The 26,874-nt window shown below is 33.6% G+C and overlaps 1 protein-coding gene across 1 annotated transcript in view; it reads right to left on the bottom strand.

The window, feature by feature from the left end:
* LOC121367627 (Fanconi anemia group D2 protein-like) overlaps positions 1 to 26,036 on the bottom strand; it is an 82,997-nt gene extending 56,961 nt beyond the window's left edge. Inside the window, 16 exon segments of the mRNA XM_041491914.1 lie at positions 178 to 312; positions 689 to 862; positions 6,198 to 6,303; positions 7,090 to 7,154; positions 7,678 to 7,782; positions 8,178 to 8,265; positions 10,531 to 10,655; positions 12,864 to 12,951; positions 13,736 to 13,791; positions 15,027 to 15,087; positions 16,790 to 16,837; positions 19,305 to 19,357; positions 19,971 to 20,038; positions 20,659 to 20,790; positions 23,061 to 23,101; positions 25,926 to 26,036. Of these exon segments, the coding sequence (XP_041347848.1) occupies positions 178 to 312; positions 689 to 862; positions 6,198 to 6,303; positions 7,090 to 7,154; positions 7,678 to 7,782; positions 8,178 to 8,265; positions 10,531 to 10,655; positions 12,864 to 12,951; positions 13,736 to 13,791; positions 15,027 to 15,087; positions 16,790 to 16,837; positions 19,305 to 19,357; positions 19,971 to 20,038; positions 20,659 to 20,790; positions 23,061 to 23,097 (1,341 nt within the window). The 5' untranslated portion in view covers positions 23,098 to 23,101; positions 25,926 to 26,036.
* Positions 26,037 to 26,874: the final 838 nt, after the last annotated feature.

Here is a 26,874-nt window from a genome sequence, read left to right as displayed (position 1 = left end):
TCGTTGTCAGATATACTGTTTGGCCCCGGCCAAAATAATTTTACATAGTTACTTTTTGTCAGCTGTACCCTTTTTTGCAGACACGGACACATATTGTTATGTAACAGCTGACGCTAGGATAAAAAATAACATGCATCTAACAGATACAAAAAGGTATTCAGTAAGAGATAAGTGAACCTGTTGACAGAATGTATCGAAGGTGCTGAAAGCCTGTTTGTACATAGCACAGGCGAAATACAGAATTCCTGGTTCAGGTGATCGCAGTAAAACCTCCGCAATAGATAAGATGGACGGGAAGTAGTCTCGCAGGATCTTAACATAAATGAAACAGATAAATAAAAATAATAGATTCTGAATCTTCTTAAAATATGTCACAATAGAAAAATTACTCACAAAGAAATAAAAATTGTCAGAAATATTTGTCTTTAATGTTAAGACGAAAGTAGAAAAATTTAAATGTTTAAAATTGAAAATACAGGACAAAAAACTTTAAAACTAAATAAAATAATGAAGTTTATTTGCAAAAATGTAGGTAAAATACACAAAAACATAATAATTAACTAAATGTTAAAACAATAATAAATTTACGAATACAACATACTGCATTAGTTAATAATTATTATGTATATAAAGTGAAGAAAAACAACTGTTAAAAATGAATGTAATTAAAGTACCGAATCAAAGTTACCTGCCCATGGGACTCAAATGCAGCATGCAAAAGGACTTCGGTGAATGCACTGGTTCGAATCTTGTTCCGAAAAAGACTCTCAACTGGTTTCCGTCGATTTGTAGAATGTAAGATGAGCAGAACAAAAATATCTATCACCTTGTGATCAGCAGGGGACTTCAGCGAATCAATTGCCTCAAGAAAGAAAAAACATCATTGTATACTGACAATCTAAAGTGGAAAATTGTTCTTGGAATTCTAATGCTTATCTTTATAGCATACTAATAATATAAATACATAGTTTTCAAATGAATTTGTAATACTTGATCATAGACAACTTATGTTTATGTAAATATGCTTGAGTATACCAACAGTTGATGTTTAAATCCACTGAACAAAGGTTAAAAGAAGTAACCATATGTAAAGCCATAGGTTAAAATACCCTATTCTTATCAATTAATGTGATATACCTTGATCCAGACTTCATTTAATGTGACATAATGACTATACTCCAATAAATGCTCAGTACTGATAGAACTATAAACACACGTTCCACTTGTCACATTGTAAACTACATGTATGGTTATAGTTTAATTATACCTTGATCCAGGCTTCAGCAATATGTACTAATAGAACTATAAACACACATTCCACTTGTCACATTGTAAACTACATGTATGGTTATAGTTTAATTATAACTTGATCCAGGCTTCAGCAATATGTACTGATAGAACTATAAACACGTTTCACCTGTCACATTGTAAACTAGGGTTATAGTTTAATTATACCTTGATCCAGGCTTCAGCAATATGTACTGATAGAACTATAAACACACGTTCCACCTGTCACATTGTAAACTATGGTTATAGTTTAATTATACCTTGATCCAGGCTTCAGCAATATGTACTGATAGAACTATAAACACACGTTCCACTTGTCACATTGTAAACTATGGTTATAGTTTAATTATACCTTGATCCAGGCTTCAGCAATATGTACTGATAGAACTATAAACACACGTTCCACTTGTCACACTGTAAACTATGGTTATAGTTTAATTATACCTTGATCCAGGCTTCAGCAATATGTACTGATAGAACTATAAACACACGTTCCACTTGTCACACTGTAAACTATGGTTATAGTTTAATTATACCTTGATTCAGGCTTCAGCAATATGTACTGATAGAACTATAAACACACGTTCCACTTGTCACACTGTAAACTATGGTTATAGTTTAATTATACCTTGATCCAGGCTTCAGCAATATGTACTGATAGAACTATAAACACACGACTTGTCAGTAAACTATAATAGTTTAATTATACACACTTCAGCAATATGTACTGATTCCACGTTCCACCTGTCACACTGTGTAAACTATCCAGGGTTATAGTTTAATTATACCTTGATCCAGGCTTCAGCAATATGTACTGATAGAACTATAAACACACGTTCCACTTGTCACATTGTAAACTATGGTTATAGTTTAATTATACCTTGATCCAGGCTTCAGCAATATGTACTGATAGAACTATAAACACACGTTCCACTTGTCACATTGTAAACTATGGTTATAGTTTAATTATACACAGTTCAGCAATATGTACTGATAGAACTATAAACACACGTTCCACTTGTCACATTGTAAACTATGGTTATAGTTTAATTATACCTTGATCCAGGCTTTAGCAATATGTACTGATAGAACTATAAACACACGTTCCACTTGTCACACTGTAAACTATGGTTATAGTTTAATTATACCTTGATTCAGGCTTCAGCAATATGTACTGATAGAACTATAAACACACGTTCCACCTGTCACATTGTAAACTATGGTTATAGTTTAATTATACCTTGATCCAGGCTTCAGCAATATGTACTGATAGAACTATAAACACACGTTCCACCTGTCACATTGTAAACTATGGTTATAGTTTAATTATAACTTGATCCAGGCTTCAGCAATATGTACTGATAGAACTATAAACACACATTCCGCTTGTCACATTGTAAACTATGGTTATAGTTTAATTATACCTTGATCCAGGCTTCAGCAATATGTACTGATAGAACTATAAACACGTTTCACCTGTCACATTGTAAACTATGGTTATAGTTTAATTATACCTTGATCCAGGCTTCAGCAATATGTACTGATAGAACTATAAACACGTTTCACTTGTCACATTGTAAACTATGGTTATAGTTTAATTATACCTTGATCCAGGCTTCAGCAATATGTACTGATAGAACTATAAACACACGTTCCACTTGTCACACTGTAAACTATGGTTATAGTTTAATTATACCTTGATCCAGGCTTCAGCAATATGTACTGATAGAACTATAAACACACGTTCCACTTGTCACACTGTAAACTATGGTTATAGTTTAATTATACCTTGATTCAGGCTTCAGCAATATGTACTGATAGAACTATAAACACACGTTCCACTTGTCACACTGTAAACTATGGTTATAGTTTAATTATACCTTGATTCAGGCTTCAGCAATATGTACTGATAGAACTATAAACACACGTTCCACTTGTCACACTGTAAACTATGGTTATAGTTTAATTATACCTTGATTCAGGCTTCAGCAATATGTACTGATAGAACTATAAACACACGTTCCACCTGTCACACTGTAAACTATGGTTATAGTTTAATTATACCTTGATCCAGGCTTCAGCAATATGTACTGATAGAACTATAAACACACGTTCCACTTGTCACATTGTAAACTATGGTTATAGTTTAATTATACCTTGATCCAGGCTTCAGCAATATGTACTGATAGAACTATAAACACACATTCCACTTGTCACATTGTAAACTATGGTTATAGTTTAATTATACCTTGATCCAGGCTTCAGCAATATGTACTGATAGAACTATAAACACACGTTCCACTTGTCACATTGTAAACTATGGTTATAGTTTAATTATACCTTGATCCAGGCTTCAGCAATATGTACTGATAGAACTATAAACACACGTTCCACTTGTCACATTGTAAACTATGGTTATAGTTTAATTATACCTTGATTCAGGCTTCAGCAATATGTACTGATAGAACTATAAACACACGTTCCACTTGTCACACTGTAAACTATGGTTATAGTTTAATTATACCTTGATTCAGGCTTCAGCAATATGTACTGATAGAACTATAAACACACGTTCCACCTGTCACATTGTAAACTATGGTTATAGTTTAATTATACCTTGATCCAGGCTTCAGCAATATGTACTGATAGAACTATAAACACACGTTCCACCTGTCACATTGTAAACTATGGTTATAGTTTAATTATAACTTGATCCAGGCTTCAGCAATATGTACTGATAGAACTATAAACACACATTCCGCTTGTCACATTGTAAACTATGGTTATAGTTTAATTATACCTTGATCCAGGCTTCAGCAATATGTACTGATAGAACTATAAACACGTTTCACCTGTCACATTGTAAACTATGGTTATAGTTTAATTATACCTTGATCCAGGCTTCAGCAATATGTACTGATAGAACTATAAACACGTTTCACTTGTCACATTGTAAACTATGGTTATAGTTTAATTATACCTTGATCCAGGCTTCAGCAATATGTACTGATAGAACTATAAACACACGTTCCACCTGTCACATTGTAAACTATGGTTATAGTTTAATTATACCTTGATCCAGGCTTCAGCAATATGTACTGATAGAACTATAAACACACGTTCCACCTGTCACATTGTAAACTATGGTTATAGTTTAATTATACCTTGATCCAGGCTTCAGCAATATGTACTGATAGAACTATAAACACGTTCCACCTGTCACATTGTAAACTATGGTTATAGTTTAATTATACCTTGATCCAGGCTTCAGCAATATGTACTGACAGAACTATAAACACACGTTCCACCTGTCACATTGTAAACTATGGTTATAGTTTAATTATACCTTGATCCAGGCTTCAGCAATATGTACTGATAGAACTATAAACACACGTTCCACCTGTCACATTGTAAACTATGGTTATAGTTTAATTATACCTTGATCCAGGCTTCAGCAATATGTACTGATAGAACTATAAACACGTTCCACTTGTCACATTGTAAACTATGGTTATAGTTTAATTATACCTTGATCCAGGCTTCAGCAATATGTACTGATAGAACTATAAACACACGTTCCACCTGTCACATTGTAAACTATGGTTATAGTTTAATTATAACTTGATCCAGGCTTCAGCAATATGTACTGATAGAACTATAAACACACATTCCGCTTGTCACATTGTAAACTATGGTTATAGTTTAATTATACCTTGATCCAGGCTTCAGCAATATGTACTGATAGAACTATAAACACGTTTCACCTGTCACATTGTAAACTATGGTTATAGTTTAATTATACCTTGATCCAGGCTTCAGCAATATGTACTGATAGAACTATAAACACGTTTCACTTGTCACATTGTAAACTATGGTTATAGTTTAATTATACCTTGATCCAGGCTTCAGCAATATGTACTGATAGAACTATAAACACACGTTCCACCTGTCACATTGTAAACTATGGTTATAGTTTAATTATACCTTGATCCAGGCTTCAGCAATATGTACTGATAGAACTATAAACACACGTTCCACCTGTCACATTGTAAACTATGGTTATAGTTTAATTATACCTTGATCCAGGCTTCAGCAATATGTACTGATAGAACTATAAACACACGTTCCACTTGTCACATTGTAAACTATGGTTATAGTTTAATTATACCTTGATTCAGGCTTCAGCAATATGTACTGATAGAACTATAAACACGTTCCACTTGTCACATTGTAAACTACATGTATGGTTATAGTTTAATTATACCTTGATCCAGGCTTCAGCAATATGTACTGATAGAACTATAAACACGTTCCACCTGTCACACTGTAAACTATGGTTATAGTTTAATTATACTTTGATCCAGGCTTCAGCAATATGTACTGATAGAACTATAAACACACGTTTCACTTGTCACATTGTAAACTATGGTTATAGTTTAATTATACCTTGATCCAGGCTTCAGCAATATGTACTGATAGAACTATACACACACGTTCCACCTGTCACATTGTAAACTACATGTATGGTTATAGTTTAATTATACCTTGATCCAGGCTTCAGCAATATGTACTGATAGAACTATAAACACGTTCCACCTGTCACATTGTAAACTATGGTTATAGTTTAATTATACTTTGATCCAGGCTTCAGCAATATGTACTAATAGAACTATAAACACACGTTTCACTTGTCACATTGTAAACTATGGTTATAGTTTAATTATAACTTGATCCAGGCTTCAGCAATATGTACTGATAGAACTATAAACACACGTTCCACCTGTCACACTGTAAACTATGGTTATAGTTTAATTATAACTTGATCCAGGCTTCAGCAATATGTACCGATAGAACTATAAACACACGTTCCACTTGTCACATTGTAAACTATGGTTATAATTTAATTATACCTTGATCCAGGCTTCAGCAATACTCTTTTGGAAGCGGATTCCCGCTTTGATAGCATCGAGAGTGAGCGCCTCATTGTCCTTTGTGACATCACTCTCGGAACCTGGCCTGATGAAAAACAAAAAAAACATTCCGTATAAAACAGACAAATAAAAAATATAATACCAGGGAACATTTTGTTTTCAAAATCTTGATTCGTGATAGTTCTAGTTGATTGAAAATTGATTATCAATTACTGTTTAATGTTTTAAAATTGTTAAGTGATCTCTGAAACCTGTGAAGCACATTTTGACGCTATACTGAACAAAATGTTCCCTGAATACAAAAAGATGTCTTTAATACACTTTAGCAAATTTAAAAACTTCAATGAAATTTGTACTCCATGAATGTATTAAAATGAATATTCAGTTTCTGGTTTCAGACAGTATAAAATATGGCATGTAAAAAACAAAACAAAGGCAACTCCCTGTTTAATCACAAACAGACTAAACCCATGTTCTACAAAACCCACTGAACAGTAAACAGTAAAAAAAAAGAATCTGCACAAACATTTCGGTATGGCGCCACACCTGTTTTACCCTCTGGCAGAAACCCTGACTAAACATAAACCAGTTAAACAACCTAATTATAACTCTCCAGGGAACATTTTGTTTAAAAAATTTGGATTAGTAACATTTCTGATCAATCAAAAATTGATTATCTACTACTGTTTAACCTTTTTAAAATCATGTAGCATTCTCTAAAGCTTGCAAAGCAAATTGCGATGTGATACTGAACAAAATGTTCCATGCTGTCTCACCTAACAAACTAAATATAAACGGTCTCACCTAACAGATTAATATAAGATTAAAGAGACAAACTACATATATGAAGGTTTTATAAAACCAATTAAACCTGGTCCCCTTCTTCTGTGTATTACTGGACTTAAAACTGAGGTTTGCTCTAATCTCGGAAACAACCTGGCAAACAAGGATACAAAATAACATATAGAGTACGAAACTGTAACATAAAAAAAAACAAAAAAAAACAACATTTTGTTCAAACAAGCTTATTTAGTCGTTTAAAACTGGCATTGCAAGAATAATTTTGTTCACACATGACATCAATTTTTTATTCTCGGAGGCCTTTCTTACCATTATTTTCCTAATCCTGACAAACTTAAACAGGAACATTTATTCACGAAATCATACCAAAACAAAATCTGAAGATATTTCAATTTGAAAGAGAAAAATGTAAAAGTTAAATTATAAGTTTTGTGTGCCTGCAAGATACATGAAACCCAGAAAGAGATATATGAGACAAATTAAAAAACATATTATTATTGTATGATGAAGATAGGTACTGCGGAAAGCCTTGCGTATACCACAGGCAGAAAAACTAATTCTTGTATTCCATCTTGTATTATTTTATTAATGTCTTTTGGGCTGTTGGCTGTTGTTAAAAAAACAAAAAAAACACATGCAAGCACACAAACACTCTCACCTCTAGAGCATCCTGGGATGTGGCCGTTTGTAAGAGAAACTTGACAACCACTGGTAGATCTTTCATCTCCACGGAATCCAGAGTCTGCATCACCGAGCCGCGAACCTGGACAGACATTCCAAAAGAAATAAGAAAGATGAAACTTTCAACAATGAGGTTAAGAAGATAAAAATAGTTTTTAGTATTAATTTAAATTAAAAAAAATTATAATTATTTTGCTACTGTCAAACATTTAATTTTAAAGACAATGATATAGTTCTTTTAACAGAAAAATATAACAAAAGTTAACTTTGCGGGCACTTTAGTTTAGTTCATTATTTAAGAAAATGAAGGGCACAACAAATCACACAGATTTCTGCGTAATTTAAAAAATACACCTTCATAGGATGAAATTGCAGACCTGGTGCTTCGCAAGCATCATTTCTAGAATTAAATTTCCACACCATAGGTGTATATGTTTTACTCCTGTGACTACGTACGACTGGTTCTTATTATCTCACCTCAGTCAGTAAATCTGGTTTGAGTGCCAAGTTAGACAGAGCATCGAGAATTGGAACAGTCAGCTGGTTTCCTTGAAGTAAGATATCCCTGAAATGTGAACAAAAATGTATATAAATCTACTGAACTCAAGTTCTTCTTGTATATATGGCCTTTGTATCAATTTCTCTTTAAGACATGTGCAGTATAACCAGAACTGAGTTATTACTTTTCTAATAGATAAGCACTTTATTTTAGAACGATAGAATATAAAGTATGTGCATTTTTTATTTGTCTGATTCCACAAATAGATTTGATAATGTTGAATGAAAAGTGTGAGAATGGGTCATTCGGTTCAGTCCACACATGGTCATAAAGCTGTCATAAAAAAACTTGAAATTTACGAAACACTCAAATTAAACTCTGAATGAAATGTTTATTAAATACAATAACTCAACATCAATGGTTTTGTTTCTGCTGGAGTTGTTCATTCATCCTATGTTTTATAAAATTACAACCGACACCCTTTTCCTTGTCCCACAGCTATAAAGATATACAGAGATTATTATACGAGCTTGTGTGTCGTACTGATTTTACGAAATGAGTGTTGGGATTTTTGTATCGGGCAATACATGAATCCTGACACGAATTTCGTAAAAGAGTACAACACACACGCGAGTGTAATAGTTTCTTTATTATCCATAGTATTATTGTTGTTTTCTTTATTAATAACAAGACCCAACTCAAAATGTTTCAGCCATAACTAGAAGGAGATGACAAAATGACGTCATATTTCAAATGCAGTCTGAGCTAGGACTGGAGAAGCAACGTCATGTTATGATGTCGCTTTCCGAAATTACGTCATTACACTTGTTATTACACGTTGGCTTCATATGATTATTATTAACCCGGTTATGTTGAACCATATGGATAATAAAGTACAATTTACACACGGATGCTAAGGGCTTGCCACTCAAGATTTTGTATATACTGTAAACCTGGAGACAAAGATAACAAGGGAACACATGGCATTTAATTAAGACTAAATTTAATTCACTACTATGGTAGATATATAGAGGATAATAAACAAGTTACCAGTTATTATCAAATTTATGTCTCGAGAGAAATAATTTTCAGTTGTCTCGAGCTTTAGCGAGTGACAAATGAAAATTATTTCACGAGGGACATAAATCTAATAACTGGTACCAAGTTTGTTATTCTATTTATTACCTGACCTATTTTTTCTCTAAAAGCCTTTATTTTCGACACACATGCACGTACATGTATAGAAACGATACAAACCACTTTACGCATTGTTCTTTGTAATTTAATCACCGTCACAGATCATTTTCAAAAACAGATAATTTTCAAAAACAAAAGTTCTCTTTATTCTGGTACAAAATCTAAAATGAATTGCATTAAAATTACATTTTTTTAATAAATTTAATACCAAAAACAGACAGCCGTAAACGCAATCACTTTAAACTGCATGACGTCATTGTGTGTTTTGCCAAATCATGATGACGTCATATTTAGTACCAACAAGTGGTTTGTAAGCGTCAAATCATCCAATAGTATTGTTCCTTAGACCAATGCATGATAATTTCTCACAGAGAAATTATGATTTTTATTTTCCCCATTATGAGTGCCTGCTGGGGTAATAAATGCCTGTATAAGACAGAGCTGTATACGGGACTGAATGTCTGTACTGTGGGGCTGACCACCAGTAATACTGTCAACTTCCTGAAATTGTGGATGAGGCGTTTGGTAGCCCAGTGGTAAAACGCTCACTTGACGTGCAGTCTGTTTATGATCGATCCTCGTCGGTGGGCCGACTGGGCTATTTCTTGTTCCAGCCAGTGCACCACGATTGGTATATCAAAGGCTGTGTGAGATAGTGCATATAAATGATCCATTGCTACTAATAGAAAAATGTAGCAGGTTTCCTTTCTAACAGTATATGTCAAAATTACCAAATGTCTGACATCCAATAGCCGATGATTAATAAATCAATGTGCTCTAGTGGTATCGTTAAACAAGTAAAAAAATATTTTAAAATTCTTACTAATTATGTGTTCCATTATTTTGTTTTCATCAGTATACATTGTTTTGGCTACATCTTTGTGTTGCGAATCTTCTAGGATCTCTGGTAAACAACAGATAATTCTCTCTGAACGTCAAATGATGTCAGTCACCTCGTACATTTTGTATATTATAAACACATGATGAAGAGAAACCAACAAATAAATACCTGTGTCTTAGCTACATCACTGTATTCAGAATCTCTCTGAACATCAAACAACATCAAATCACCTTTTACATTTTGTATATTATAATCACATGATTAAGAAAAACTAAGGAATGCATTGTAAATACCTCAGGGTCTTAGCTACATCACTGTGTTCAGAATCTTCTACAATCTCTGGTAAACAAGAGATGATTTCTCTCTGAACGTCAAACGATGTCACTTCAATAATCTCTAGCAGTTTCACAGTGAGATCCTGAAAATAAAACACCTCCATCATTTATGATACACAATTATTTCTGAAACTATTATTTTTGTCACTAAAATCTGTTCACATATATAAGAATGGAAGCACGAGAAAACAAAATATAATTTTAGTTTTTTAGCTGCTTACTAATAAAGCAAATAATACAGTAAACTGTTGTGGATGTCAAATATTCCCATTATGTAGAGCAGAAAAACATCAGTGCTATTTTACACTTGCACCTGAAGTCATGATGTTTAAGCATTTCCCACTGTGACTATGATTATAGTGGTATAGTCAATGGGCGGGATCTAGCTCAGTTGGTAGAGTGCTCGCCTGAGGCACTTGTGTTGTAGGATCGAACCACCTTAGTGGGGGGACCACTCTATAGTCCGAAGGTTCAATGGTCCGAAGGTTCAATAGTCCGGGGTTAGGTCTATAAACCTTTGGACTACTGAACCTAGGTTTAGGGTTGAACCTTCCGACCACTGAACCTAGGTTTAGGGTTGAACCTTCGGACTACAGAACCTAGGTTTAGGTTGAACCTTCGGACTACTGAACCTAGGTTTAGGGTTGAACCTTCCGACCACTGAACCTTTGGACTACTGAACCTAGGTTTAGGGATGAACCTTCCGACTACTGAACCTAAGTTTAGGGTTGAACCTTCGGACTACTGAACCTAAGTTTAGGGTTGAACCTTCCGACCACTGAACCTTCGGACTACTGAACCTAGGTTTAGGGTTGAACCTTCGGACTACTGAACCTAGGTTTAGGGTTGAACCTTCGGACTACTGAACCTAGGTTTAGGGTTGAACCTTCCGACCACTGAACCTTCGGACTACTGAACCTAGGTTTAGGGTTGAACCTTCAGACTACTGAACCTAGGTTTAGGGTTGAACCTTCCAACCATTGAACCTTCGGACTACTGAACCTAGGTTTAGGGTTGAACCTTCAGACTACTGAACCTAGGTTTAGGGTTGAACCTTCCAACCATTGAATCTTCGGACTATAGAGCTGTAACCCCTTTGTGGACCCATTCTCTGATTGGGTTTTTTCCTGTCCCAACCATGACTGGTATAGCAAAAGCAGAGGTATGTGCTGTCCTGTCTGTAAGAAAGTGCATGAAAAAGCTTCCTTGATTCTAATGGAAAAATATAGCGGGTTTCCTCTAAAAATTGTGTCCTTGATTACCAAATGTTTGACATCCAATAGCCGATGATTAATAAATCAATGTGTTCTAGTGATGTTATTAAACAAATCAAACTTTAACTGTTTCCCACTATGATGGAATACAATGATTTTTAGGAACTGTTTTTAAATGACTTTTCCTAGCCATGGCAGATACCATATTATAGCACTAACTGTAACCTATTGTGTTGGATGTCACGAATACATTACAGTATCTAGCTGACAGACTGGTTTCTTGTATTTATCAAGAATCAGACCACATCTGACATAACACCATAATCAGAATTTACAGTCATGCTCAACTCCATTTGGCTTCTGTTATAAGCAGTAAATGTTTTATCCATCACAAATTACGATCAGAATCGACAAGATGATTACAGGACTAGCTTTGGCACTCACCAAATTCGCCAAATGAGAATTTTAAATACAACTGGCAAATTTTATTTTAATTTGGCAAAATAATTTCATGTAATAATTGATATTTTGTCACAAAATAACTGTGTTCTGCAATTTTGAAAGTTTAATAGATAATTTGGTGCTATTTTCTGTTCACCCAGCTAGCCGTGGATTACAGAGATTACAGCACAAACAGCTGTTTTACTAACTAAATAGGAAACGGTCTAAAGGCAAGAATTATAAAGAATAATTTTATCAATTATTTATCATAATTAATTTTTTAAAGGGACATAAACTGAAATCATACTTTACTTAGATTTTATTGTTTAGATTATCCATTTGAGTGCATTCGAAGTGTTTTGGGTCATCCTGGTATTTTTAATATCACAAAATGCATTTCTCATATTTTTAAAAACACATGTGCGTCTGAGAAGTAACAGTTATGGAGTAGAGTTTTAGTCTATTTTTAGAGGGCATTTTACCATTTCAAAGTCAGAGACTCATGTTTCACTCAACTGTAACTTGATCCAAATGTGTTACAGTTTTGTAGATTAACTAAACTTAGTTTTCATTTTCATGGGCTGAAACTAGGGTCTGTCCCTTTAATGTAACTCTAGTGAGATGATTTTTGTAAACCTTGCTGCAGATGATACGATCCAGCCATCGGAACTGACTTAGTAGAAGACGTGGAAGGAAAACCTTTTCTCCTTCTTCAAAAATATTACTGAAAAATAAACATACGTCATTTTAAAAAATATCACTGAAAAATAAACATGTCATTTTAAAAAATATCACTGAAAAATAAACATGTCATTTTAAATAATAACACCAAAAAATAAAGATACATCATTTTGAAAAATATAACTGAAAAATAAAGATAGATAATTTTGAAAAATATCACACATCGTTTTAAAAAATATCACTAAAAAATAAACATACATCATTTTGTAAAATATCACTGAAAAATAAACATATATCATTTTAAAACAAAATATCACTGAAAAATAAACATACGTCATTTTAAAAAATATCACTAAAAAATAAAGATACATCATTTTATTAAATATAACTGAAAAATAAACATACGTCATTTTAGAAAATATCACTGAAAAATAAAGATACATCATTTATAAAAATATAACTGAAAAATAAACATACGTCATTTTAGAAAATATCACTGAAAAATAAACATACGTCATTTTGAAAAATATAACTCAAAAATAAACATACATCATTTTGAAAAATAAAGATACATCATTTTGAAAAATATCACACATCGTTTTAAAAAATATCACTAAAAAATAAACACACATCATTTTGAAAAATATCACTGAAAAATAAACACACGTCAGTTTGAAAAATATCACTGAAAAATAAACATACATCACTTCGAAAAAGATCACTAAAAAATAAACATACTTCATTTTGTAAAATATCACTGAAAAATAAACCTACAATGTATGTTGTTTTAAACTTACAATACTGCACCAGACGGTTAAAACACTTACTCGTCATCTCCTACAAACTCTGGCAGTTTCTCCAACAACAGAGTCACAAGCTTGGGCTACAAGAGAAGAAATAAATGTCACAACAGAGGAGAAACCTGCTGCAAAATGTACAGCAATAAACACAGACATTAATGAGTTACCTAATGGATGAACCAAATACTAAATTTTATGATATACGAGTCATTTTGTATGCATTCATGTCTCATTTAACATCATAAACATGTACATATAAACTATCTTTGACTACAACAGATTTTGTACATTGTTAATCTTTGAAGATTAAAATAAATAGTACACAAAATAAAAGAATATGTATCAGCATGTCTGAAGCTGTAGTTGTTTCGTACAACTGACGTTTTCAGTTTACCAACATCACATCCAATACATGTAGTCTGAATACAGAAATATCTGTTTGGTTTTAATTCTGTATTGTAAAAAAGACTATATATATGTTAATAAAACAATTTAAACAAAAATTATATCCTGGAATAATCAATAGTCACGCACATAAGGACAAACAGTAAAGTAAACGTAACCGAAAAGCAATAAAATAAATATTATTTACTTAACTAGTTGGACCAGAACTGTATATAGCACACTATTTGTTATTAATAACTACTGCCGAATAATTTTGCCACAGCAAGTTTTTAAACAGATCCCACTTGTAGCATACTACATAAAACGTAACGAATAGTTGCGCACTCCATTTTGTTTACATGTTTGGCAATTTCCATCTCAGGATTCTTGTATTTAGTATTGGAGAAAACAGACGTTTCAATGATGAAAATACAAATGGTGCAAATTATTTAATCTGATAACGGACCAGGAAGTGTTGTCTTCAAATGTGACATTACTGATTCGTGTGTGTACACAAGCTTTAGAATTATTGTGACATGAGCATCTTTTGATGTGCGCGACTACAGATTACTCTACGATAAATATTTTAGTACATTTTGGTTTATGATTATTAAAAAAAATGGTTTTCTTTATGGATTCACACAGTTCTATTGAGGACCCAATACACTTAAAACAAATAACGCCCAACTTAAATAATGATGGTGAAACAATTGTATATTTTCTATTTAGGACCCAATACACTTAAAACAAATAACGCCCAACTTAAATAATGATGGTGAAACACATGTATATTTTCTATTTAGGGCCTGATGCACTTAAAATAAATAACGTCCAACTTAAATAACGATGGTAAAACACATGTATATTTTCTATTTAGGGCCTGATGCACTTAAAACAAATAACGCCCAACTTAAATAACGATGGTGAAACACACCTGTATTATATCCATACCAAGCAGGATTCTAACCAGACTGTTCTGAGTGGACGACCGAGCACTGAAAGTTAGAAAACAGGCTTCATGTATTAGTATAAGTTATTACATTGTCATGAGGTGCATATGGATAGTACCAGTATTAAACAAATTACAAAATATTAGGCTATTTTTATTATGAGACACATGCAGAGATTATAAAATAAGTACATTGTAAAACAAAAAGTATCATTATGCAAAGATGTTATACCAATTTTAAAATAAATGCCGAAAATCCTAAAACAGTGTTGTAAAATAAGGTGGCATTTTGTCATTTAAGATTAAATCCAGTTTATTTAGTAAAAATTATGTTATGCAAAAAACAAAAAGCTGACCTCAGTTAAAAAGTTGAAAAATCACACCCGAGATTAAGAGGTGCAAACAGAGAATACTAACAAAACAAAACAAAAATTTGTGCAATGAGCTGCAAGTCTTATTCTTTGAGTAAGTTGGCCAAATCATTGAGTGAATCATTACCTTGGTTCTAATTCTAACTCTGCCCACCACCTAGTGCCCTAAATTTTGTACATAAAATGAAGATTAGTAATGAGTTTAAATGAATTATGTATTGATGGATAGGCCACTGTGGATGAAGCATGAACTGTAGAGAGATGTTGATGGATGAAAGAAGAAAAAAAGATATTCATGGAGAATGCCAAGACAACAGTCGCTATTTTTCTGGCATTAATTAAAGTGGATTTCTATTATAATATTATTTTAGTGTTGCTGATAACTAAAAGACAAAATCAAACATGTATCACTAGAAAACATTATACAGCCTTGTAGAAAAATAAAAGAAACCCCATCCTCATTCCAAGAAAAAAAACCTAAAAGAAATAACCTACACCTTTCTCTTTCTTTTACCACAGAGAAAAACAAGTCCTAGCCCTTGTAATTAATTTACTGGCCTCGGTGGCGTCGTGGCAGGCCATCGGTCTACAGGCTGGTAGGTACTGGGTTCGGATCCCAGTCGAGGCATGGGATTTTTAATCCAGATACCGACTCCAAACCCTGAGTGAGTGCTCCGCAAGGCTCAATGGGTAGGTGTAAACCATTTGCACCGACCAGTGATCCATAGCTGGTTCAACAAAGGCCATGGTTTGTGCTATCCTGCTTGTGGGAAGCGCAAATAAAAGATCCCTTGCTGCTAATCGGAAGAGTAGCCCATGTAGTGGCGACAGCGGGTTTCCTCTCAAAATCTGTGTGGTCCTTAACCATATGTCTGATGCCATATAACCGTAAATAAAATGTGTTGAGTGCGTCGTTAAATAAAACATTTCTTTCTTTCTTTCTTTGTAATTAATTCACAATGGCAACCAGCACAGTCACCCACAAAAAGCTTTGCAAAACTGATCTGCTTCAGCACATTCATCATTATCAGATGTTCTAAATTGCTGTCACAAGATAATCAGTTTCAAGGGCTAATGTGCCCTTTTTTATTTAAAGAATCCCCACCAAAACTCCCTCTCTTTACAGAATACTAAGTAGTGGATAGATTCTAAAGTCATTCCTAATACAGGGATCGACAAATCCACTAACCCTCGTAAATGTTTGGTCTGGGCTAGTGGAAATAGTCACCTGTATTACTATTAATACATAGGGCACTAGCTAAAGCTTGTGAGGGCTAGTGGAAATAGTCACCTGTATTACTATTAATACATAGCGCATTAGCTAAAGCTTGTTGGGGCTAGTGACGTTCACAAACATTTGTCAAACACTGCCAATACCTTTCACATTCCACCGATGTAAGAGTTGGCATCAAACTTTTGTAGAATCTGAAAAAGAAAGCTTCTATTATGTGATGCAATGAGGTGACGGACAAAATAACAAGATACAGAGAGAAAAGATCAGCTGTTCTCAACAATTGAAGTGGTTTTTGCAAAACTCAAGCAGTCTATAAGATGTCGACCTAGTTATGTTTCAAATAATTATATCTTTATGTATGTACCACTTGTTTATTTATATAAGACATAAAAGGGGCTTTAATCCATTTGGTGATGATCAGCCTATGTATGTAAACTTGCACGGTATATCAATGATCAAGCAATCTATGTATGTAAGCTTGCACGGTAAATCAATAATCAAGCAATCTATGTATGTAAGCTTGCACGGTAAATCAATAATCAAGCAATCTACGTGTGTAAGCTTGCACGGTAAATCAATAATCAAGCAATCTACGTGTGTAAACTGGCACGGTATATCAATGATCAAGCAATCTACGTATGTAAACTGGCACGGTATATCAATGATTAAGCAATCTACGTATGTAAACTGGCACGGTATATCAATGATTAAGCAATCTACGTATGTAAACTGGCACGGTATATCAATGATCAAGCAATCTATGTATGTAAACTGGCACGGTATATCAATGATCAAGCAAATCTACGTATGTAAACTGGCACGGTATATCAATGATCAAGCAATCTACGTATGTAAACTGGCACGGTATATCAATGATCAAGCAATCTACGTATGTAAACTGGCACGGTATATCAATGATCAAGCAATCTACGTATGTAAACTGGCACGGTATATCAATAATCAAGCAATCTACGTATGTAAGCTTACACAGTATATCAACGATCAAGCAATCTATGTATGTAAGCTACACGGTATATCAATGATCAAGCAATCTATGTATGTAAACTGGCACGGTATATCAATGATCAAGCAATCTACGTATGTAAGCTACACGGTATATCAATGATCAAGCAATCTATGTAGGTAAGCTACACGGTATATCAATGATCAAGCAATCTATGTAGGTAAGCTACACGGTATATCAACGATCAAGCAATCTATGTATGTAAGCTTACACGGTACACGGTATATCAACGATCAAGCAATCTATGTATGTAAGCTACACGGTATATCAACGATCAAGCAATCTATGTATGTAAGCTACACGGTATATCAACGATCAAGCAATCTATGTATGTAAGCTTGCACGGTATATCAACGATCAAGCAATCTATGTATGTAAGCTACACGGTATATCAATGATCAAGCAATCTATGTATGTAAGCTACACGGTATATCAATGATCAAGCAATCTATGTATGTACGCTACACGGTATATCAATGATCAAGCAATCTATGTATGTAAGCTACACGGTATATCAATGATCAAGCAATCTATGTATGTAAGCTACACGGTATATCAATGATCAAGCAATCTATGTATGTAAGCTACACGGTATATCAATGATCAAGCAATCTATGTATGTACGCTACACGGTATATCAATGATCAAGCAATCTATGTATGTAAGCTACACGGTATATCAATGATCAAGCAATCTATGTATGTAAGCTTACACGGTATATCAACGATCAAGCAATCTATGTATGTAAGCTACACGGTATATCAACGATCAAGCAATCTATGTATGTAAGCTACACGGTATATCAACGATCAAGCAATCTACGTATGTAAGCTACACAGTATATCAACGATCAAGCAATCTATGTATGTAAGCTTACACGGTATATCAATGATCAAGCAATCTATGTATGTAAGCTTACACGGTATATCAATGATCAAGCAATCTATGTATGTAAGCTACACGGTATATCAATGATCAAGCAATCTATGTATGTAAGCTACACGGTATATCAATGATCAAGCAATCTATGTATGTAAGCTACACGGTATATCAATGATCAAGCAATCTATGTATGTAAGCTTACACGGTATATCAATGATCAAGCAATCTATGTATGTAAGCTACACGGTATATCAACGATCAAGCAATCAATGATCAAGCAATCTATGTATGTAAGCTACACGGTATATCAATGATCAAGCAATCTATGTAGGTAAGCTTACACGGTATATCAATGATCAAGCAATCTATGTAGGTAAGCTTACACGGTATATCAATGATCAAGCAATCTATGTAGGTAAGCTTACACGGTATATCAATGATCAAGCAATCTATGTAGGTAAGCTTACACGGTATATCAATGATCAAGCAATCTATGTGGTTATTGCCATTTCCCCCATTGTCAAGGTACATGTAACTACTATTACTGAATTTACTAAATATTTAAATGAAAAAGACATTCACAAAGATCTTAAAATTTTACTACACTATAACAGGTCATAGGATTTCAAATTTCACGGAAAACACTTTTTTCGGTTCCATGTCTTGTGATCATAGGAACCTATCAGAAACTTTTAAAGAATAATTATATATTTATAAGAAGTAAAAAAAATATTTTCTTCTTTTTTTTTTACCGTGAAACATTTTCAATATAGTCTTGAAATCCTTGCAAAAAATCTTCCAAAACCTAAAACAAAATATTATAGTTTTAACCAGGCCTCAAATTAGCAAAAGCTAACAACTGGAAATTATTTCACTCGGGACATAAATTTGATAACTGGCAACTCGTTTATTATCTATGTATCAACAAACTGTCCTGTAATTACTGTTGTTGTTAAGTCAGTTAAGTCTTTCTAATTACTAAATTACATATTAAATTCATTTTCTTCTTTACAATATCAGTGACTGTATATCCATATATTTGTGATAATCCTAATATTTGTAGTAGCTGAAACTTCATTTTATTTCCATATATCTTTTATAGTACAAATATATTGGCATATACACACACATATTTACACAGACTTATTATCTAAACATGAACATTTATTTAATATGTAATTTTAGTGATTTGTACTATTCAAAAACTTGTTACAATTATAGCATTAAACTTTCTTTAACAAGAAATAACATCATTGTTAAATAAATAAATGAAAGTTTAATGACACCCCAGCACAATATATATATCGGCTGTTGGGTTTCAATCCATTGTTAAAGTCTGCAGTATGCAGTACAGCATCTGAGTCTGTCAGAGATGGGGAAAAGCTGAGCACAATATATAACACAAGAGAAAAACGTACATCGGGATAACTGTTGCGTCTTTTCAAAGCCAGGTTCAAACTCCTTTGTAACACAGCCTGGTCAACTCCTGAAATAAACGAAGAAAACAATGTTTAATGACTCACCAGCTCATTGTGAAATATACCAGAAAACAAACATTTAACAGCATGGCCATTCTGCTTAACCACAAACATGTAATAATCATGTCACATTTGGTCTAAAGAATGTAATGCAAAAATCTGATGCCACCAAATAAACCACTGATATTAGAAAAAAAGAATGGTTATTTTACATAACAGGACAGCACATACCATGTCTTTTGATAGTCTATACCAGTCACAAAGCACTGGCTGAAACACAAAATAACATAATGAGAATGTGTCCACCAAATGGGATCAGTCATCATCACATGATTGTTATCTTCCATCATGTATATATTATTTTATAACATATATGTACATATTATTTTATTACATACCTGTACATGTACATATTATTTTATTACATACCTGTACATATTATTTTATTACATACATGTACATATTATTTTATTAAATACCTGTACATGTACATATTATTTTATTACATACCTGTACATATTATTTTATTACATACATGTACATATTATTTTATTACATACATCTACATATTATTTTATTACATACATGTATATATTATTTTATTACATACATATATATTATTTATTACCTATTTCATTGTTTTTCTTTCCATTAGTGAGAATAAATCCTGCCTTGTTGAGCATCTCACAAAAGACAGACTTGTCACTGTATACGTCATCTTCTGTCTGATCGGCACACCTCCGCTTACGTTTACTCTGGTCTGAAATACAGAATAACAATACTTGTCACTGTCTGAAACATAGAATAACAATAGATTTGTCACTGTATGAAATATAGAATAACAATAGAATTGTCACTGTCTGAAACATAGAATAACAATAGATTTGTCACTGTATGAAATTTAGAATAACAATAGACTTGTCACTGTCTGAAATATAGAATAACAATAGACTTGTCATTGTCTGAAATTTAGAATAACAATAGAATTGTCACTGTCTGAAATACAGAATAACAATAGACTTGTCACTGTCTGAAATATAGAATAACAATAGACTTGTCACTGTCTGAAATATAGAATAACAATACACTTGTCACTGTCTGAAATACAGAATAACAATAGACTTGTCACTGTCTGAAAAATAGATTAACAATAGACTTGTCACTGTATGCGTCATCTTCTGTTTGATCCACACACCTCCACTTATGTTTACTCTGGTCTGAAATACAGAATAACAATACTTGTCACTGTCTGAAATACAGAATACCAATAAACTTGTCACTGTCTGAAATATAGAATAACAGACTTTTCACTGAAATACATAATAACAATAGACTTTTCACTGCATATGTCATCTCCTGTTTGATCCACACACTTCCACTTACGTTTACTCTGGTCTAAAATACAGAATAACAATAGACTTGTTAGTGTCTGAAATACAGAATAACAATAGACTTGTTAGTGTCTGACATACAGAATAACAATAGACTTGTCACTATCTGAAATATAAAATAACAATAGACTTGTCACTGTCTGAAATATATAATAACAATAGACTTGTCACTGTCTGAAATACAGAATAACAATAGACTTGTCACTATCTGAAATATAAAATAACAATAGACGTGTCACTGTCTGAAATATAGAATAACAATAGACTTGTCACTGTCTGAAATACAGAATAACAATAGACTTGTCACTGTCTGAAAAATAGATTAACAATAGACTTGTCACTGTATGAAATATAAAATAACAGACTTGTCACTGTCTGAAATACTGAATAACAATAGACTTGTCACTGTCTGAAATATAGAATATTAGACTTGTTACTATCTGAAATACAAAATAACAATAGACTTGTCAGTGTCTGAAATACAGAATAACAATAGACTTGTCAGTGTCTGAAATACAGAATAATAACAGACTTGTCAGTCTAAAATACAGAATAACAATAGATGTGTCACTATATACATCAGGTTCTGTTTGATTGGCACACCTCCACAAGCTTGTGTGTAAACTCTGACCAGTTTGAGATATAGAATCACAATAATGTTGTCACTGTATACATGTATATCACCTCCTCAATCCACACACCTCTGGTTATGGTCACACTGGTCCAAAAATAGAGAATAAAAATACTGTTATTTTGTTTTAAATAACATGCCAAGAGAAGTATGTCCTAAGTAAAATATGTCTGCTGGAAAGAGGACAGCACATGATACAGATGGTTTGGGATGGTGTGTCAAACATTAGGACCTCAGAGATGTATTTTAGAGCATTTAATGATTATGGAAAATTTACAATTATTGACCTTAACTTTTTTCAGTGATAGCCCACCGGGCTTCCAGGTTATGAAATCTGGTAGCCCTCAGTAAAATTGTAAGCCCATAATTTTGATAAATTTTAAAAAAAGAAGAGAAAAACCCCCAAAATCATTTATTTCTATTTAAACGTTGTTTTAGGATGGGTTGGGTTTTTTTTTGGTGTTTAAGCATCTTGTTGATTGCAGAGTAACTGGAGGTGCAGAAAAAGTCTAGTACTAGTAGTAGCCCTGAGGACTACCAGGTTTTGACATCTGGTAGCCCGAATGAGAAATTGGTAGCCAAAACACCCCGAGCTACTGCTAAGGTCGAGCGCTGCAGTATAACAGAATTACAAACTAAATAGCAGATGAGATATGATGTAATCGTACATGGATCTAGATATCTTGAAAAATTATCTGACTTTTTTTTCGGAAGGGGTGGGGTAGCAAATTAATTCCTATTTCACCTGCTAGGTCTAAACAATGGAGTCCTGAGATCTATACTGAACTAAAAGGCAAGACTTCTGAACGTTCCAGCATTCAGTTCATTCAGGCTCAGGTTTAGGGTTAGTGATAGCATGCATGCCAGAACGTTCGCAAGTCTTTCCAACTAAAATACTGAATTAAGCTGATTTAAGTGATTATGCTAGTGCTACATGTAGGTGTGGATTGAGTTCCTATCTCACTTAGTCTGGTGTTCACATCACGACAAACAGACGGACGGACAAACCTGAAGCACCAGAGTTCTTCCTCTTTGTTTTCTGCATGATGCTGAAAAATAAAAGTGATAAAATATTAAATTTAAAACAAATGGTCAGATACAATATTTAACGCGACACTGAGAAACTGACATACATAGGCATGTACAGAACTCATCAAAACCTATAAAGGGTTGTTTCAGAAATCTTGTTGCTAATTTTCAGAAATATGCTCCAGCTATTTTTTCAGGATTAAAGCGATGCTCACGGAAGGCTTTTGGACTGGTATGCATATTCAACAATATATAATGCACATTATTGCTTAATATCAACAAGTATATAATCTTATAGTTAATTAATAAAACGGTTAAATGTGATGGCTATTATATATAAGGGGCACAGCCATTTTGTATCATCCCAGTGAATACATCCTCTGGCGAGCTGGTGCTTACGTAATACTTAACGTGTCACGTCAGGAATAAACTGAAGAAACAAAACGTACCCAATTTTTGCGGATGCATCACAATATTCTGTAATAATATCCATCCCATGCAGTAAGCCATCAATAAGTATATATATTATTTTTCAATACAAAATAAACCATATTGGTTAAAGTGTCGAAATAACTGTATTATGTTTTGTCCGTACATTAACCCACATACTGAAATGATAATCGGAGTGTTTTCTTAGTTAATTGGTCTCTTCTTTCTGTGGCCTGTACCTGTGGTTCCTGATTGGCAGATGTATATTTGGACAATCACAAATCAATGTGTAAAGACATGCAAAAAACATGTGCCTGTTTTATTAAGATTAAAGGGTATTATGGGATAACCACGCGGCCATGCACTCCTCAAATCATAATGGACATTATCAGCCATCCTGCTTTATTAAGTAATGTAAAACCCTTGATTAATTACATAATCATAAAGAAAAGAAAATTATCACTTGGGTATTGGGAGTGGTCATTTTTGCTTCAACATACCCTACCTAGACCTAATAGGGTGGTTTTTTTGAGAGCGAGAGAGAGAGAAAGAAATACTATAACCCTATTTTGTTCTATTAATGCAAATTAAAGTAATTTTAGTTAAATATTTTATTATATTATCAAGTCATTTATGTTGTTACAAGTCAGGTTGATAAAAGCAAAGCGCCTTGTCGTAAAAGACTGCCTTTGTTTACACTGTGCATACAAGATTTGGTCGGAGCTGACGACACTTCGCCCCAAGCTAGAATTCCAGATGAAACGAAAAAAAACGAGAATGGCTGCCTCCAGTTAGCAGGAACAATCATACATAATACGCGTTTTTCATTTCTTAAAATGTCAGTATGCGTTGGCGCATGGTCCGAGTATGCATCTTTCCAACACATATCGTCAATGTCCCTAACTGCATTATGCTTGCAACTCCGTTTATTTTCTCATGAATGGTTCACGCATTCCACATTCGATTTGTTGTCATCTGCTAGTCGTTCATTTGTGAGGTTTTTCTTCACAGTTCAGGAACATTTTCATTACCAATAAATTTTTGACAAGTATTTAAATACAAAACTTTACAAATCCCTAAAACCATTAATTTTACTAAGTTGTTTTTGTTTATTCCTTAAAATTACCGATATTGGGTCCACATGACTCATAGAAATTGACTTAAAATGGAGGAAGATGATTTAACATTCGGAGCGTATCACATGATCTTACACGTGCCAGATCAACAAGGCCAAATCATTTAATTTTTATGATTTTTAAGTCCCCTGTTGTTAGAATTTGTTTTCAATTATTATATTCGATCTGCAAAATGTATGCTACATTTTTGTGCCTCTACTGTAGTGAATAGTATTCATATTCCATTCATAAAAAGTGTAAATAATTTTGAGTGTATAAATTGTGTTCATTAAGAATCAATTCATTAAAAGAATTATATTTTACAAACTATTCACTGGTATTCATGAATGTAATGCCTATCAATATTGATATCAAGTGTTAGCGTTGGGTGTTGGTAAAACACTGACCGGACCAGAACGCTTGACAAACTGAATAGTTCCTTTTAAAAAAACATTAAACAACATATATTCGTCAACTGTGCATATTTAAGAAACATATATTTTTCATGTAGTGGCATTAAAAATGGAAAACAATATAATGCGCAGTACAATATTTTTGAAAACGCACGCACCTGAATGCAGTTAGAAAAGTTGCACTCTTTACTATTTACTGGAGGGTGCTTCACTTTTATTTACTAGAATGGATTTGTTTTACGTCCACATTGTTGATATTTCACATTAACTGACTGCAATTTATTTTGATTCACATATCGTAGCTGAAAAATGTAAAATAGTATTTCCGTAAATATTGTATACACGTTTTTGTCATTAGGTGAATGCAGTTTGGGATGTCAATGGTAAGGCTCATGTTTGAATTAATAATTTTTAAACATGTCAATGAAACTACATTGACCAGTCTCGTGGTTAAGTCATCAGAAATAAGGCTAGTTCGCTGCCCGGTACCGTCTCCCACCCAGAGCAAGTTTTAACGACTCAGTGAGTAGGTGTAAGACCACTATGTACACCAACTTCTCTCACTAACCACTAAGACTAAATAATAATCACTAACTCACTGTCCTGAACATAGCCCAGATACTGAGATAGCAGAGTTGTGTTCCTAGAGTACTTGGCCTAGGTCAGTTGGTAACTTTTAGGAGACTAGCTGATTACACACATTGGGGTGAGTCAGACTAATTATTGAGACGATTTGGTAGGGTGCGAGTCGATTTTGGGTCGAGTTGACAAGCATTCATGGTTCGTTCATCACCGAGATTAAGATTCAAGTTTCGGCCCATATTTATTATTTTCGCATCCAATGTAATGTCACAATCAAATCGCAGACATTTTATAATTTTACTTACCTTTTTTACCGCATACCAGACATAGTAACCCAACAAAACATTTATAAAATGTTGACTTTGTAACTTGCTGTGAATGTATTTCAATTTCCCGCGTTTTATGTTTTACTTCCGGGTTCTTCAAATACTATTATCTAGACATGGGTTTTAATTTTGTTTTAAAGGACTACATTTATCAAAAACGTAATTCACTATTGTTTGGCATCTACGTATACCTTTTACAATATATATGAAGTATCAATAAAATTAATTTTAAAAAATTTACCCGTTTTTAATATATTCGCAATAAAAAGGTACGTTTTCCCCATCGCTTGCCAAAAAGCCTCTGAACTCCGAGAGTTCAGTCGCGTGACCCCGTGACGCGACAACAGGCATAACATGAAAGGCGATTCGCAGCCTTTCAGACATTTTACATGGAAGTGGAACACGTGCATTTTTAAAACGCGAAAATTTTATTTTATTGAATTGAATTGTATGTTTGGAATATTATTTTGAAGATATCTTTCAAATGTAAAACATGGTGTGTATGGATGTACAAAAGCTGCAGTTAAAGGCAAAAAAAGTTTGCATATTTTTCAAAAAGACAAACCGACATTGTTTGCACGGAAGCAGTTCTTAAACCGAACACGTACGTATTGGAAAGGACCGTCAAGATGGAATTCGATTTGCAGTGACCACTTCACACCTGGGGATTACGACAATTATCTAAGATGGTCGATGGGAATGGCACCAAAACTTTTGTTAAAGAACTTGTCTGTTCCAAGCCTGTATTCCCCCCCCCCCCCCCCCCCCCCCCCCCCCCCATTTCAGTCTATTTGCAGCCCGGAGACAAAAAACAAAGCCCGAATGTTAATGCCGAGGTGTACAAAACAAAATAACATTCGGGCTTTGTTTTTTTTTCACCGGGCGACGTCCGGGCTCCATGCTGCAAATAGGCTGACCGCATTTGGCT

This window comes from Gigantopelta aegis, chromosome 3 (assembly GCF_016097555.1).
Source record: "Gigantopelta aegis isolate Gae_Host chromosome 3, Gae_host_genome, whole genome shotgun sequence".
Lineage (NCBI taxonomy): Eukaryota > Metazoa > Mollusca > Gastropoda > Neomphalida > Peltospiridae > Gigantopelta > Gigantopelta aegis.
The sequence above is the reverse complement of the archived record's forward strand: the minus strand, read 5'-3'. Positions and strand labels throughout refer to the sequence as shown.